The sequence below is a fragment of the Abrus precatorius genome, unplaced genomic scaffold (assembly GCF_003935025.1).
Source record: "Abrus precatorius isolate BTA unplaced genomic scaffold, Abrus_2018 Scaffold7, whole genome shotgun sequence".
Lineage (NCBI taxonomy): Eukaryota > Viridiplantae > Streptophyta > Magnoliopsida > Fabales > Fabaceae > Abrus > Abrus precatorius.
This window is the reverse complement of record NW_020874417.1, coordinates 37,029,912-37,044,956: the sequence shown is the minus strand read 5'-3', so window position 1 is coordinate 37,044,956 and position 15,045 is coordinate 37,029,912. Positions and strand designations below refer to the sequence as shown.

At 32.6% G+C, this 15,045-nt stretch overlaps 2 protein-coding genes across 7 annotated transcripts; one reads left to right on the top strand and one right to left on the bottom strand.

The window, feature by feature from the left end:
* Positions 1-763: 763 nt before the first annotated feature.
* Positions 764-6,386, bottom strand: LOC113873433 (casein kinase 1-like protein HD16). 3 transcript variants are annotated; one of them, XM_027511541.1, is made up of 16 exons: positions 5,830-6,386; positions 5,483-5,596; positions 5,312-5,385; positions 5,152-5,221; positions 5,017-5,072; positions 4,417-4,488; positions 4,201-4,295; positions 4,049-4,115; positions 3,795-3,924; positions 3,477-3,695; positions 3,222-3,352; positions 2,918-3,092; positions 2,745-2,835; positions 1,987-2,144; positions 1,623-1,811; positions 764-1,542 (listed from the first exon to the last, which is right to left on the bottom strand). In XM_027511541.1, the coding sequence occupies exons 1-16, from the start codon at positions 6,106-6,108 to the stop codon at positions 1,483-1,485; spliced, it is 1,980 nt and encodes a 659-aa protein (XP_027367342.1). In that variant the 5' UTR covers positions 6,109-6,386; the 3' UTR covers positions 764-1,482. The 3 variants fall into 3 exon arrangements, with proteins under 3 accessions (XP_027367342.1, XP_027367341.1, XP_027367343.1); XM_027511540.1 differs by having other exon boundaries at positions 949-1,542; positions 3,453-3,695; positions 5,830-6,366; XM_027511542.1 differs by lacking the exon at positions 4,417-4,488 and having other exon boundaries at positions 949-1,542; positions 5,830-6,366.
* A 2,704-nt stretch (positions 6,387-9,090) lies between these two features.
* LOC113873435 (high mobility group B protein 15-like) lies at positions 9,091-14,750 on the top strand. Of its 4 annotated transcripts, none has more exons than XM_027511545.1 (7): positions 9,091-9,168; positions 10,335-10,539; positions 11,084-11,162; positions 12,304-12,466; positions 12,560-12,685; positions 13,654-14,048; positions 14,151-14,730. In XM_027511545.1, exons 2-7 carry the CDS (start codon positions 10,370-10,372, stop codon positions 14,490-14,492), a joined length of 1,275 nt encoding a protein of 424 aa, XP_027367346.1. In that variant the 5' UTR covers positions 9,091-9,168; positions 10,335-10,369; the 3' UTR covers positions 14,493-14,730. The 4 variants fall into 4 exon arrangements, with proteins under 4 accessions (XP_027367346.1, XP_027367345.1, XP_027367347.1 ...); XM_027511544.1 differs by lacking the exon at positions 9,091-9,168 and adding an exon at positions 9,416-10,027 and having other exon boundaries at positions 14,151-14,750; XM_027511546.1 differs by lacking the exon at positions 9,091-9,168 and having other exon boundaries at positions 10,096-10,539; positions 14,151-14,607.
* The last annotated feature ends 295 nt before the right edge of the window (positions 14,751-15,045 follow it).

Here is a 15,045-nt window from a genome sequence, read left to right as displayed (position 1 = left end):
TGAACTTTTTGTGCGATAGAATTTATTAAATAAATATTTAATTAAGCAACTACTGAAATACACAAATAATATAATAAAATGCAGTAAAGTCCTTTAATAAAAATATCTTACTTTTAGAATAAAATATTTAAACTGCTTTTCCTTCTATCCACAAAAAGTATAGAAGTTCTAAAACAATCCACGTCACACACCCTCTAAGGAAAATTACAAAACCATTTACGCTCAATGGTTATGAACCTTGGAGAGTTTTACGATTTATTTTTAAAAGCAAAAATTTATATACTTATTAAGCTTAAATATGATTTAAATTTTCACATTGTAGTGAATATTTGGCTTAAGTCTATTCACATGAAAATTTTCCTTTCTACTAAAATATTACCATTGAATAACATCAGTTTAAAAATTAAAAAATAACAATTAAGAAAAATATAAGAACTATTTAAAAAAAAGTTATTTGGAGAAGCTAATAACATGTTTGAGTCTTCTTATTAATAACTAATAATATCGTGCTTTTAGTTCCAAAGTTTAACGGTATGCTATTTGTTTTAAAAGAAAAAATATTATATTTAATTACATCCTCTTTTTTATATCTTAATAATCTTCCTCTTGGTGTAAAATAAATATTAAATAAAAATGTAAACAATTATCTTTAAAATATTTAACATTTTTATTTAATAATTAAAAAATTATAAATAAAAGATGAAAAATTTTAAAATAATACTTTAAAAATAATCTCACATTTTCTAATAATACACACATTTCAATAAGAATATATTTCAATTTAATTTAAGCACATTTCTCAGTCCACAACAGCTTAAAAAAATATTTTTTTTTTACAATAAACCTACTCAACTTAAAATCAAACAAACAAAATTTGGTTGGCGAATATACAGCATTGGTTACGTTGAATTTGAACTATATAGATGCTTCAAGAATGAGGAATGCCAAATAACCAACAGCAAATATCATTAAAAATTGTAAATTTCAAATCAAGACCAACTGAGCTTTGTTCTTGTTGCTTTATGAAGTCACCGGAAAAAAGAAACGAACTATACAAGTGTGTTGTTTCATCACAGAAAGAACTCCATTCTCCGACTCCTTTATTAAAGGAGACCAAATACAGTTCTAACTTGTAACTGAATTTGCGAACCAATTTGAAGAGGACCACACTTGAGTTGATTATATAGATATCTTTGGTCTCTTTTCAAAAGAAGATCCCACGCAACGCAGAAGGCGGAAAGAATAATCTATAAAACCTGCATATACATAACGGCGGAACATATAAAGCTAAACTACATACATCCTCTGAAAAATTCCCAACCAAAGTAGAGTATATAATAGAAGGGGAGAGAACTAAATAATCTATGTAACCGAGAACAATACGGTTCTCTGCTGACACAATAGCCTTCACAAAAAGATCCTGTATGACTGGGCAGCTGACATAATTCCTTTGTCAATAAACTGCTTAAACCTGTAAAGAAATCAGCATACTGTGCGCCCATAGCACAAATAGGCAAGATAAAGGTTTTTGGACCATTTTTCCTGAACACAAAAACGAAAAATAAGAGAACCAGTCTTGCTATTTATCTTACAAAATCAATTAGTCATTCAACTTTCCTTACCTTAATATGCATACTGGGAAATTGAGATGTACGTACAGTTTCCTGAGTTTCATCGACAGGCTGGCGTCTCATAATACTTAATATAAGTGCAGATTGATCCCATGTAGCTGCAGTTGCAGTAATCCTATAACCATTATCCCAACGTCTATGGATACCCTCACTTGGATAGAGAAAATCAAGCTCAACCACCTACATTCAAAAGGTTAATAGTGAGAGAGCAGGAAGTCAATCTAGTGGCCAGAGATATATCCACCTTTGTAAAACATAATATAGAGAGGCAGCAAATCACATACTCAAAAAATGAAAATAAACTGTGATCCACTTATGCCAATGTCACATAATAGAGAACAAATAAAAAGTAAACCTGGTCACTGAATCCAGCATTGCGAGACATGACAACACCCCAGCGACTTCCAGCAGTAGCCATTGAGGTGACATAAAAACCTTCTCTCCACTTCTTGTTTATCCATTTGAAGGGGAAAGACTCACTTACTTTGTATGATTGTTGAGTATACTGCGTACCTGCAGAAATTAAATCATGAATGACAACAAAATCAGAGGTAACGGCCGCAGAATAATTTTTTTTAGATGTCCTCAGAAATTAAATCATGAATGAAAACAAATCAGAGGTAACGGCTGCAGAATAATTTTTTTTTAGATGTCCTCAGAAATCAATGCATTCAACAAACGCACTAAACAGAAATCAGATAAGAAAATAGGCATGGGCACAATTAATATCAAACATAAAGTATTAGTGTACATTAATTTTGCCATGCCCAACAACACTACTATCATTAGAGCATTTCTATGGAAACCATTTCAGATACATGTAAGACTCAAGATGGCTGAATAACCTAAACAACAACAACAATCAACCCTTATTCCACTAAGTGAAGTCAACTACATGAATCACACAACACCATCAAGGTTAGCTTAAGTATATGTATTAAAAGCACAAGCAACCATCAAAACTTGTTTATCTCCAAGAGTGAAAACAATAGAAGACAAGGAATACAACAACTGAAAAACTCTTCCATGATATTTGACAACACAATTCATCAACCATGAAAAATAATAAAACCAAATCACTGCAGCAAAAGGTAACTTTCTTAGGAATCAAACCTTTTGACATCACCACAAGAGAGCTGCCATTATCAGCCCCTCCAATAGAAGTAATGTAGTAGTTTTTATCCCACTGCTCCATGATCCATTCCTACAAAGAAACAGAGTTGCATGGATAAGTTTAATCACATGAAATTAGATTAAAAAACTGCAAGACATACAGCATATTCCACCTTGTTTAAGAAAAAAGGTGACAACTTGTAAACTTGAGATGTAAAACCAGTTCCAGCATCCATAATAAGGGCCCAAAGATTGGAACAAGAAGACACACAACTAATAAGAAGGCCATCAGCAATTCCTCTCTCAATATGTTGTGCTAATCTTGTATCAGCTACGTTGTAGTGATATCTAAAAGGCAACCAATTTAAAAGTTACATGCAACACATGAACATGAACATAACATACTCAAATTTATCAGTAATATTTGTTAGCTGGATCAAAGGAAACTGCTAAAAAGAGTGAACTACAGTGTTCTACCTTTGCTTCATTGGTAATCTTGCATTGTAAACTGAAATCCATTGTGTAGCAGGAACCCCTAACCGAACCTTCTTTCTGGGTTGTGAATCATCTTCCTCCTTAATATTCAATCTACCCCGCTTTTGCCCAACCTGCAAAACTTTGGTTTTCAGTAGACATTCACTTAAGATTAATCCAACAAGAAAAGGGAAATAAAAAAATATGCCAGAAATATGAGACCTCTAAATAAACATACTTTAGTAGTTTAGTGATTACCTTTTGAGCACCGTCAGTATTGATTGGCCGCAATGCTGGATTGGGTCCAATAATACCATCAAACAAAGATATTAGCTTGGAATAGTTAGGCTCTTCATCAAATTTCATATTCACCACAATCTCAAGAAATTGCTTAAAAGGAAGAGGGCAAAAGCAGCACAGCATCTCAGGAGATGTTACCATCTTCTTTTGGCAAACAAGGAAGGATTTGGTATCGCCCTAATAGACAAGGTAATATAAGATTAAAATAAAATATTTAAAAGAATGCAATTTTGCACAGTAAAGCACTCAGCAACCTAATAAAATAAATGCATATACCTGATAACCTTGCCATGGTAATCCCCCCTTCTGAAGGAAGATGAGTGTGTATGCAAGAGATTCAAGATCATCCCTTCTACTAGCAGTTCTCCCCAGATGAGCATGAACACTAGCATATCGAACTGTACCTCTATATAAAAATGAAAAAAAAAGAAAAGATAAGGCTCAAATTTATAAGCATATACAAGAACAAATGCCATTAATTTTAATTTCAAAAAAGGAAAGGACTCCCAGAGAAGAAAAAAAATGAAAACCTAAACATATCAGGTCGTTGATCATATTCAACATGCTGTCCGCTGGAGGAGTCTTTCCATTTTGTTGCTGAGAAACATTAGCATATATTAAAAATGGATTAACAAGAAAGAATCATCAAATACACATAAAACTTTGAATTGCATCAACCAACCTAATCCAAGGTCAACAAGAAACAATTTCTTCTCTTGTGCTGTAGCTGGCTGACCTAGTAAAAAGTTCTCTGGTTTTACATCTCCATGTACATATCTAAAATGAACAAGGGGAACAAAAATATCATATTTATTGTTTGGAATTCAAAACAACTAAAATTCATAAAATAGGAGGATGAAAGAATGTTTCAAACAAATATGATTGACTAGTAACATACCCTCTTGAATGCATCTTCTCGAGTATTGATAAGGACTCAACAGCTATACATGAGACAATTTCAGCAGACATCCTAAACATTTATCAATAAAAAAGTAAATGCAATCAGTCAAGAAAACCAAAGTTATTGTAACAACTGTAACATGATCAATCGCATATATTCAACCTAAGGGAGTGTTCAAGGCAAATGAAAAACAATTCAAATAAGAGGCACAAGGAAAACAAAAGAAAAGGGTTGGCAAGAGTGGTGGAAGTTGATAGCACAGTATTCATGCATATGGCGAGTCAAACCATAAGAATTGTTTACACAAGTAGTTATTTATATTAAAAATGGAAATTAAGCTGAACATGTATGCCAAAAAGAATTCAGTACCACAGAACATATACATCTATTTGTCAGTCAAACTTGGTTTTTCATTTCTTTATTTTTTTACTTAACTATGTACTCAGGAAGAAAAATGAATTTATAATAACTTACCTTGTCTCAACGTGAACATCATAAAAATAAAGCCCAGAAACAAATAAAATCAATACATAACAGCCCTAGTTTTAATACACAAAGCAGAAAACCATATATATATATAGGTATGCTTATACTCACGTCTGGCTTGAGGAATTCCAGACATCCCACAAACTTGGACCAAGCATGTCCATAACCTGCATGTAAAAGGAAATGGCTGAACTGTTATGTCGGCAACATGATGGTGCAACAGTTGTTGTGTAGAATAGTTCATACCATTACATAATATTCTCCTTGTCTTCCTTTATAGTGTACTTTAGGTATTCCGTGACTGCCACCAAGGGTGCTTTTGACATAACATAGAAGTCAGACCATAGTTATATTTAATTGATTACAAAATATGGTGAATAAATCGAGTACATTGCAAAAGACCTACTTGTATACTTGCCACTCATAAGGAGGACCATATTTACAGCCCCTACTGTTTCTATGTTCAAATTTTAGAGCCACCTGAGATAGACACATACAAACCAACAAAAAGCCAAATCAGTCCCAGAAGTATCAAAGCTTTGACATAAAAAGCCCAGATGCAATAAGAGAAACTTACCTCCGTAGCTCCAGGACCCGTAGCACGTTCACGACGGCCAACAAAAACCTGACCAAATCCACCTTTACCCAGTTTCCTCTCTACCTTGTACATAGGCGATCCTCCTACTTGAACCTTCGGCATTGATAACAAATTCAAATATCAAAATTCATTAAAATAAACAATTCAATGAATAGTCGACGACAATATAACAACAACTGCAAATACATCAATCCTGACAACCACTAATACCCTAAAATCTATAAAAGGACTGATTCATTAGACATTAACAAATTGAGGACTGAATTGTAAATTATCATCAAATTGCACATTTGCTGAAACAAAAAGAGGAAGTAAGAAGTACGTACCCTATCGGGAAAAGGTGAAGTGTTGGCATCATCCTCAGCCTTATTAGCATTCACCCCACCATTTTCATCACCCATGACGCCTACACGTTCTTCCTTCTTCTCTTCCGATATCACGATCAACGGCTTCCCAGGCTCCTCCAATTTCTTCGCCGTCAATCTAGTCCTCGGTCTTCCCTTCGCCACCGCCGCTGCTGCCGCACGAGTCTTCACGTCCTTCTTCGCCGGTTCCGACTCTTTCTGGACACGGCCACGTCGCATTCCACTACGAAGCTCCGGCATTCTCTAAAACCCATGCAATCGATTCGTTGTTCCAATAACCTCGTTCGTCATATGCCCTACCAGCGCACCCTGACCCGGTTCGTGGTTGAAATTGCCAACTTTTCAGAAGAATGAACCTTGAAGACCAAAACGACAGTGGAATTTTGTCGAAACTGATACAATGGGATTGGGGTTTAAATTGAAAACTTATGATTAGGGTTAGGGTTTGATGGCTGAGCAGAGTCGATTAACAGATTAAAGAAGAAAATGAATGTTGAAGACGAGAAGAGGTCCGAGATGGCCATGAAACTTATTTTACCGTTTTATTTTGTGGGAAAAGTAAATATATTAGGAAATTTACCCTTAATACGTGAAATTGAGAATTTTTAAACTTAATTTTTTAAAATTTCTTTAAAAATAAGATATTTCTTTCACTATACAAGCTTATAAAATACGTAATAATTTATTTCTTTATTGTTTATTTACAATTTATTAATAATACTATTAAATTTATATTTATTTTCTTTATTAAATGTCTTAATAAATAAATTATTACAATTTATATAAAAATATAATATTTATTAATTAGTATTTTATAAATTCACTTTAAATCGATATAGTTATCACAAAATTTAAAACATTTTAAATTAAACTAACAAAATTTATGTATTCTAATATTTGAAAGGTTTAATGTATCAATTTTTATTAAGTTCGTTCAAATTTATTCACAATCTAATTAATTTTTTACATTTTTAAATAGCATTACATCAATCATTTCAAGCGGTATTTATTTTTATATATTAAATTTAAATTTTTGACTCACAGTATAATCTCTCTTTTCATGAAATTGTGTTAATTACTTTTGAGTCACAGTCCAGTCTCTCTTCTCCATGTAGTCCACATTATAAATGTTAAATAGTATTATATTAATAATTTGCAAAGCTGCATGTACGTGAACACCTAGTTAAATAGTATTATACATTTATAAATTAATTTAAAATTATTTATAAACTATTATACATGTAAAAAATTATTTAAATTTTTTTATACCGTGTAGACATTAAATTAAATTTTGCAATTAATATAAATTTTAATATCAATAAATGTTAACCATAATAGTAAGATAACACTATGGTATCACATCCAAGTATTATAATTTTTTTAATGTATTTAAATATAATTTATAATTTTTTATTAATTTTATCTCCTAATTTATAAAATACAATGTATATTATTATGCTAAATTGTAGATACTTTTTTATTGGAAAGAAAGTTCATCAATCCAAAAACCATATAACCAAACTATCTTCTCGAACTATTTAACATAACAGTATTTTATTATATTAAAATATTTTTAATATACATATGATGAATTTTTTCATTTTATGTGTTTTTTAATGAGTCATATTTTTTTGTTGCTATTTTTATTGATAATAGACATTTTATTATATTAATTTAAAAATCAAAATAAGAATTCAATTAAAAATTATAGAAATTGAAAATAAATTCTATCACACGTGTTTTTAAATAATTAAAAAACGTAAGAAATTTTTTGTAAGACTAAAATAAAATATACAAAATTTTAGATGTCTTATTTTTTGTTTTCCAACGTGATTATGTTCAAGTTAGTATGAGACTTTGCAAATAAAATATAAGCATGGCATGGTGACACTTACAACACAACATGCTCAAATTAGTATAAATGTGAAAATAAACTCTAAACCCTAAACGATTTATAACGTAACACTGCTTATGTTTAAAATATAAATATTTCTAAACTCCATATAAAAAAGCCCATGACTCAAAATTATAAAATATTGAACTTTCATTTGTTTTACTTTTTTTTTTTGTTTTGCTGAAGGTTTTACTATATTTTTTCAATCTATTTGTTCAACATCTTCGTATTTTTACACATTTATTTTTAAAATAATGAATATATTCTTTATGATAAATTTATTTTAAAATTCAAAAACTTTTAAAAATATTAGCCTTAATATTTAAGATTGAATTCAAGCATCTTTAACACTGTAATTTAATTAAAAAACTTAACATTTACTTTTTTAACTTCAATAAGAAATATATTTTAATAAAAAATTATTATTTAAATACTTAAGTTTTGTTGTAAAGTTTGAAGTTAACGAAATCTTCTTATTTAAAATAAAATTAAATATTAAAGATTTATTAGACAGATAAGATAATATAACAAATGAGAAAATGTAGAAATTGAATAGCAACATAATTTGAAAATGGAAAATAATTTTTTACATTATCTAACAATTTTTTAATCGAGTATATTATCTTACATTTAATGTATTTTCAAATAATAAATTAAATAGTATTATATGAATCCATTCTAAAAGGTAAATTTTAGAATAAGAATGAATATAATACAGTTATAAAATAGATTTTAAATTTTTGATGTATCCTCAACAAAATATTTTAAAAATGTTAAATATACTCAATGAAATATTAAAATGATCATAAAAAATGTTGTTTATAATTTTAAAATATTTATTTCTAATAAAAACTTTATATTTTTAAACTCGTCCTTTAAACACATATCAGATCATATTAATATTAATTAATTAAATAAAATAACATAACATATTTGCTTTTATTGTCCGTTGAATAGGATCTGAATGTGAGTTTCTTCTCTTAGCGTTAATGAAGAAGATTTTCAAGAATTATTTTCTGTTTCGTTAATTACGTGGCGAGCGTTTCACATAAGATTTCCGCAAAATGGCAGAAAAGATTGGGAGTGAAGGTTATTTCATTGATTTTCAAGAATTCTATAAACAAGCAATGATAATGAAAATTTCATACAGAATTAAATATTCAGTCATAATCACCCTCCGGTATCCTCGACAAATAGGCAAGTTAAGGAGGACAAAATCGTCTTTTAACACGTGCGCATGAATTTATTAGGGTTAATTTTTCTTCTTCACCGTTCATTCATTGGCACCTCCCAATCTTTATAAATAAGAGTGCCTTTATTCCCTTTAAAGCTTCTTCCTTATTGTCATATCATTTGCATGACGACGAGGTGACGATACATTGATACTCCATTCTCTGTTACTGTGGGTAATAAACCTTTACACATTATAAATATTATATTATTTTATTTTGGCTTATTATTCTTTTATATCGTATATATATACATATATAAACAAAAACTGTTGTTTGACATTTCTGCTTCTCTGCCTCTGGATTTGCATCTTTTTATGTAAGTAAGCGTTATTTACATTTACTCTCTTAATTTTTTTAATGAATATAATGCCAAGCTAGCTGCACAAACAAATAAAGAAACGAAGAGGTCACACTTTTATACACCCAATTATTTATTTTCGTTTTCTTTATTCTGTCAGCGAGGGGAAATTTGGGCAAGAAATCAGATTTGAATTTTCTAAGGAGAAAAAGGTGAAGTTTTTGGTATTTGGTAATGGATTGGGATGACAATTGACACCAACCCTACGGAAACTTTTTAACCCTGAAACAGTGTCAGATTATAGAGAAAGATGAATAAAGCAAATACGTATTTATGTAAAGATGGTTTTGGACCCGTAAAGACAGATATCGTCCTGTCCTACAAATGTCAGGGTTCAGTTATAGCCTACATAGGTCTGTGAACAGTGCCTGGGATTGGGGAAAGACTAGAAAGGGACTTTGTAACGCGTCTTTATTACCAAAGCTTAAAAAGGGTTTCTTCGGGTTAGTCACTGTTTGTTTCGAAGGCCAGAGCCCTGAGCTTTGATGGGTTCTTGCTGTTACATCCTCGGTAATCTGGAGGAATTCATGGCTCTGTCACAGCTTTTGTGTCCCATTGCCTTTTCTTGGGCTTTGTATTTTTCTTCTTACTGCGAGTTATTTCACCACCCCTGGAAGCTTGTGTATCATCCTATCAGGGTCGTGGGTTGTTTCAGTCCTGAACCTGCTCTGCATGGTGATTTTATTGGTTTCTCTTTCTTTCTGTTTTTTCTTTTTTTCATGGGACAGTTTCACTCTTCTTATCCAGTGAACTTGTCTGTTTCTTTTCGATTTTTGTCTCTTTTCTTTTATTTGTTGTCTGCATGTAGATGGCCATTTCATTGCTCATTACTGTTTTTTTTTTCTTCCCTTTTCACATCTGTGAATGTGGGTGATTTTCAACTTCATGTCTTTGGTGTTTTTCCTTTCCCTTTGCCTCTTTCAATTTCCATTCCCCTGTGATACCAAACGTTGAGGCTGTTGTGTTGTTTATGGTGGGGCAGGAAAATAACTGACGCTTGAAATTCCCAAGTTGTTAATGGCATCGACATCTTCCGTCGGGAGGAGCTCATTACCCATGAAAGATGCAGCTTCGAGTTATTGTGCATATCCTCCTCCTTTAGCAAAATACGAGGAGGTTGCAGAGAATTCCAAGATCTTCATGTTTACTTTGGAGAGGCTTCACACTTGTATGGGTACCAAGTTCATGTAAGCTCCCCGTAAATCATTTGTCTGTCATCTTTTTATGTATTTATTTTTATTATTCGCCTTTAAAGTGTTATAGGGGTCAAAACTTCAAAGCCTCTACGAACTTTAAGAGGGGATGATGGGTTGACTTGAAAATGCGTTGGGGCAAACTACTAGAGCTCTTGTGCCTTGGTTTCTTTCTGGAGATATATAACATACAAGCTTGTCATGTCAAATTCCTGACATCATGGGCTTTAGTTCTCTGTATCTGTTTTGTGATTGATGCTCTGATGCCTATCTACGGTTCTACCTCTGATGTTAGCCCGAGCCTTTGGTTTTGCGGCGCCAATAGATTTAAAATAATCCTGATGTTACAATGTCTGCAAAAGTTCCATGTTTGCTGTGTTTTGACAGATTTGTGGATCTATATGGTTTTCTGCTTGGTGGACACCATTCATTGTGAACAAAAGCATAACCCCCCCCCCCCCCCCCGGCGAAAAAAAAACAAAAAACACACACACTCCATTTTTATTTACTTTTTGTGGCTTTTGAAATTTTGTTGCAGGATTCCCATTGTTGGTGGAAGAGATCTGGATTTGCATCGCCTCTTTGTTGAAGTGACTTCCCGAGGTGGGATTGCGAAGGTAAGACATGATTATAAATATCTTTATGGATGGTCTGCTTTTTCATGCTTTGAAATTGCTGTGAATGTCTAACTAATGCTTGTGATTGGATGACTGGAATAAAACATTTTTTTCCGGTTAATCAAACATCCCTAGCCATTGATTACTTTTATGTTGGTGGCCAGTGAGATCCTTTCTTCAGGAAGTGAAAAAAATTATAGCTGTTTAACATGCAACGCTGACTCATGCTTGTAATCAAATCATGGCTGATGTTAATTGTTCAAGCTTGGTAAGTGGTAACAAAAACAGACACTTATTTAGTCAGAGGACAAAAAAGGATTGTTGAAGAACATAAGTTTGTACGAGAACCTAATTTATTGTTGAAGAAGCACTATAATTTTTTTTATAGCTGACCCTAATCGATTGTGTTTATCATTTTAAAAAATAAAGTCAGTTAGAGGTTAAGGAAAACTTGGGGTGGGATGGGGTGGGGAGTTGGAGACATTTCTATTAGACAGATCACAAGCAGTTGAATTTGTATTAAACCAATTAATATTTTCTGGTAATTGTTGTCATTATACTGAACTGTGTAACTTCAAATAACAAATGGTGTTTGTACTACAAAGGCATGGGAAGTAATCCAATATGCACTGAAGTTGGCTGAAACATTTATGTTTTAGGATGTGATATGGAAGTGTGCCAATTTCCCTTTTTCATTATGTTGATGTCTATCAATGGTGATGCAACTTTTTTTAAACTTGGTTGATATTTCATTGTCTTCATTGGTTGTGAAAAGCGTTCAGTTGTAGCATACGAGGAATTTTATTTTTAAACATGCGTGTCTCAATAGATTTCTATTGCAATATCATTGTATAGTATGTGTGTATATATTGGTTTCCTTGAAATGTTTTCTTCAAGATTGTGATAATGTAAAGTTAGTTGATGTATTTTGGGATCTTTTGTCCTCCATACATTTCAAGGAAATATTGTGTTTTTGTAAATTGCAATTGATGCAAAATCTTACCCTTAATGCAAAGATGCTTGCGTTTTGCAAGATATCCTGGTATAAAAAAATGAAAATTTTCAGATTTCTTTTGAATCACAACCTTTTGTTTTGTTTGCAGTGCTGATATTTATATTATATGGTTAACTTGCCACGCAGATAATTAGAGAAAGGAAATGGAAAGATGTAACTTCAGTCTTCAATTTTCCATCAACAGCTACAAATGCTTCTTTTGTGTTGCGGAAGTACTATGCTTCGTTGCTCTATCATTATGAACAAATCTACTATTTTAAAGCCCGTGAATGGAACCCTGCTGCTCTTGGTATTTTAATTTAAACCACATTGCTGGTTTGAACTAATGGTTGGGACTTGGGGGCCTATACTAATGTATGAAATGTCCATTTCACTTGGACAGATGTTTGGCATAATCAATCAACCATGCCAGTTCCTCCTCCAAGGATGCAGCAGTTTCTGCAGCGTCCATCAGAAATTCAACCGGCTGTCTTTCAACAGTCAAATGTTAATGCTGCTTTGCCTGAAGGTCTTTGCTCCTTTCTTTTTTTTTTTTGCTAGTGCAAAATAAGATTAATTGCTAATCCCACTTTACAAAGAAAAACAAAATAAAGGGAGTTATTATTGGTCACGAGAATTTTTAAGTCTCTGCTTCTAATACTCCTTTAGGCTATGTTTGGATTGATGGAAAGGGATGGAATGGAGGAGAATGGAATTTAATGACATTAGTTGCCATGTTTGGATTGCTTAGAGTAAGATAGAATGGAATTAACCTGATGGAATCTATTCTGTCTCGTATCTATTTTTCTTTCCCCCGAGAAGATAGAACAATTCTAATTCTAATAAAGTTATAATTCATACCATTTTGTTTACTTTTAAAAACAGTAGGATGGAAACTTTATGATGTTCTTCCACAGTACCAAAACAATGCGAAAGTAATTTTATTCCATTCAATTACTTACACATAGCCCCTCTTTCGTTAAAAAAGTAACATTTAACTTAGTCATTCATATTTGAGGGTAGATGATGAGAAGGTGGTGTAAGTTCATAAAGTGCCTAAAATTTATCGAATGTGCAGCCACAGTATGGTTAACCAGGTGTTGGTCTAGTATTATCTTCCTTTCAGCTTTTATGTTCCATGACTTAATGGAGATGAGCACTGTATCAATGATCTTTTAAATCTGTTAGTTATATTTTACAGTTACCTGAATCACCAATTTTTATTTATAAGGAATTATTCATATTCTGTGCATGCTGGAAATTTGGTTTTTTCTTTACCTATTTTCTCATCTGAAGGAAATTGTTTTATGTGTTCTGTGATATAGCGGGCTTGCATTTAACTGCTGGGGCTTGAAATAAATTTTGCTGTAATGTTAATTTGCACAAAAGATCATTTACAAAATTCCCTGTTAACCATTTTATCATTTCTGGAAGACTAGATGTTCTCGTGACTGTTTGATTATTGAATAAGTAGTTCTGTTTATTATCTGGTCTCAGCAACGGTACCATCTCCGGCAGGGTCTCCAGTCATGGGGGTCATTGATGGGAAATTCGAGAGTGGGTATCTAGTTACTGTTACAATAGGTTCGGAGAAACTTAAAGGCGTACTTTATCAAGCTCCACAAAACCATGTATTTCCAACATCAAATCAGAGTCTCTCAGTTATTAACAACAGTGCCTCTGCTTCATTGGGTGTGCATAGAAGGCGACGCAGGAAGAAATCAGAAATAAAAAGGAGAGATCCTGCTCATCCTAAACCCAACCGAAGTGGGTACAATTTCTTCTTTGCTGAACAGCATGCGAGACTAAAACCACTTCACCAGGGAAAAGATAGAGAGATTAGCAGGATGATTGGCGAATTGTGGAACAAATTAACAGAGCCGGAAAAGGCGGTAAGGAATTGGTTTAATGTTGTCTTATATGGTGCATAAGCTTCGCCACATATACATCTCTGGGTATATTATGTTAATGTGTTGTGCTTGACCTATCGTCAGGTTTATCAAGAGAAGGCCGTGAAGGATAAAGAAAGGTACAGGGCAGAAATGGAGGATTATCGGGAGAAACAGAAGATGGGCCAAGTTATCAGTGATGCTGTGCCTCTCCAACAACGGCTTCCCGATCCAGATTCAGACATGTTGGATGCTGACATGAAACTGGATGAAGCTGGAGAAGATTCTGCTCAAACTCCGGAGGAGAGCAGTTCTGGTGGAAGTGACTATGAAGATTGTAAAGCTCCGGAGAAAGATTTTGATATGGGTGCATTTCCAGCTATAGGAGAAGGTGCTGAATCAAGCTGTTTGGGTTCAGGAGAGAAGTCATCAAAGGGGGATTTATGAGGCTTTTACAGAGCTTGTGTGGAGTGAGAGAGAGGTTAACTGGCATTTATTTTTAGCACAGAAAAGTAGCTATTCAGAAGTTGAGTTGCAGTGGAGATTTTAGGTAGGATGAGTAGCAGTGGACTCTGTAAAGTCCGCTCTACCTGTGTTAAGTTGACCGTGTGACCATAGAATAAAATACTGTCATTCAATTTCACCGTTCATATTATGTTTGGTTACTGATTATTGGATGGAAAATGAATTTTGCTGGTGTTAGGTATCAGGCGAAGAAGGGAGTAATCCACAGCCTTAACTTTTTATTTAGTATTCATGCATAATTAGATGGGCAAAGAGACAATATTACATGTAATGTTGATATCATTCAATCAATCTCAGAGTAAATCTTCACATTAGTTCTCAATTAAAATTTAAAATTTGAAATTTTAATATCTAAAATTAATAATTATTAATTATATTAGTCTCTAATATTAAGTGATGTTAAAATTAAATAATGAAGTTAATAATTTGTCACATTAAATTTTTTTTAAAATAATTTATTATTGTTCTTGACTTT

What these genes read in the sequence shown, in the direction of transcription:
- LOC113873433 (XM_027511540.1), bottom strand. Translation starts at nt 6,108, where the DNA reads ATGCCGGAGCTTCGTAGTGGAATGCGACGTGGCCGTGTCCAGAAAGAG. An exon ending in TGGAATTCCTCAAGCCAGAC is followed by an intron (nt 4,489 to 5,016) that starts GTGAGTATAAGC and finishes ATAAATGTTTAG; the next exon opens with GATGTCTGCTGAAATTGTCT. An exon ending in CAACGACCTGATATGTTTAG is followed by an intron (nt 3,925 to 4,048) that starts GTTTTCATTTTT and finishes ATTTTTATATAG; the next exon opens with AGGTACAGTTCGATATGCTA.
- LOC113873435 (XM_027511544.1), top strand. Translation starts at nt 10,370, where the DNA reads ATGGCATCGACATCTTCCGTCGGGAGGAGCTCATTACCCATGAAAGAT. An exon ending in TGTATGGGTACCAAGTTCAT is followed by an intron (nt 10,540 to 11,083) that starts GTAAGCTCCCCG and finishes ATTTTGTTGCAG; the next exon opens with GATTCCCATTGTTGGTGGAA. An exon ending in TAACAGAGCCGGAAAAGGCG is followed by an intron (nt 14,049 to 14,150) that starts GTAAGGAATTGG and finishes ACCTATCGTCAG; the next exon opens with GTTTATCAAGAGAAGGCCGT.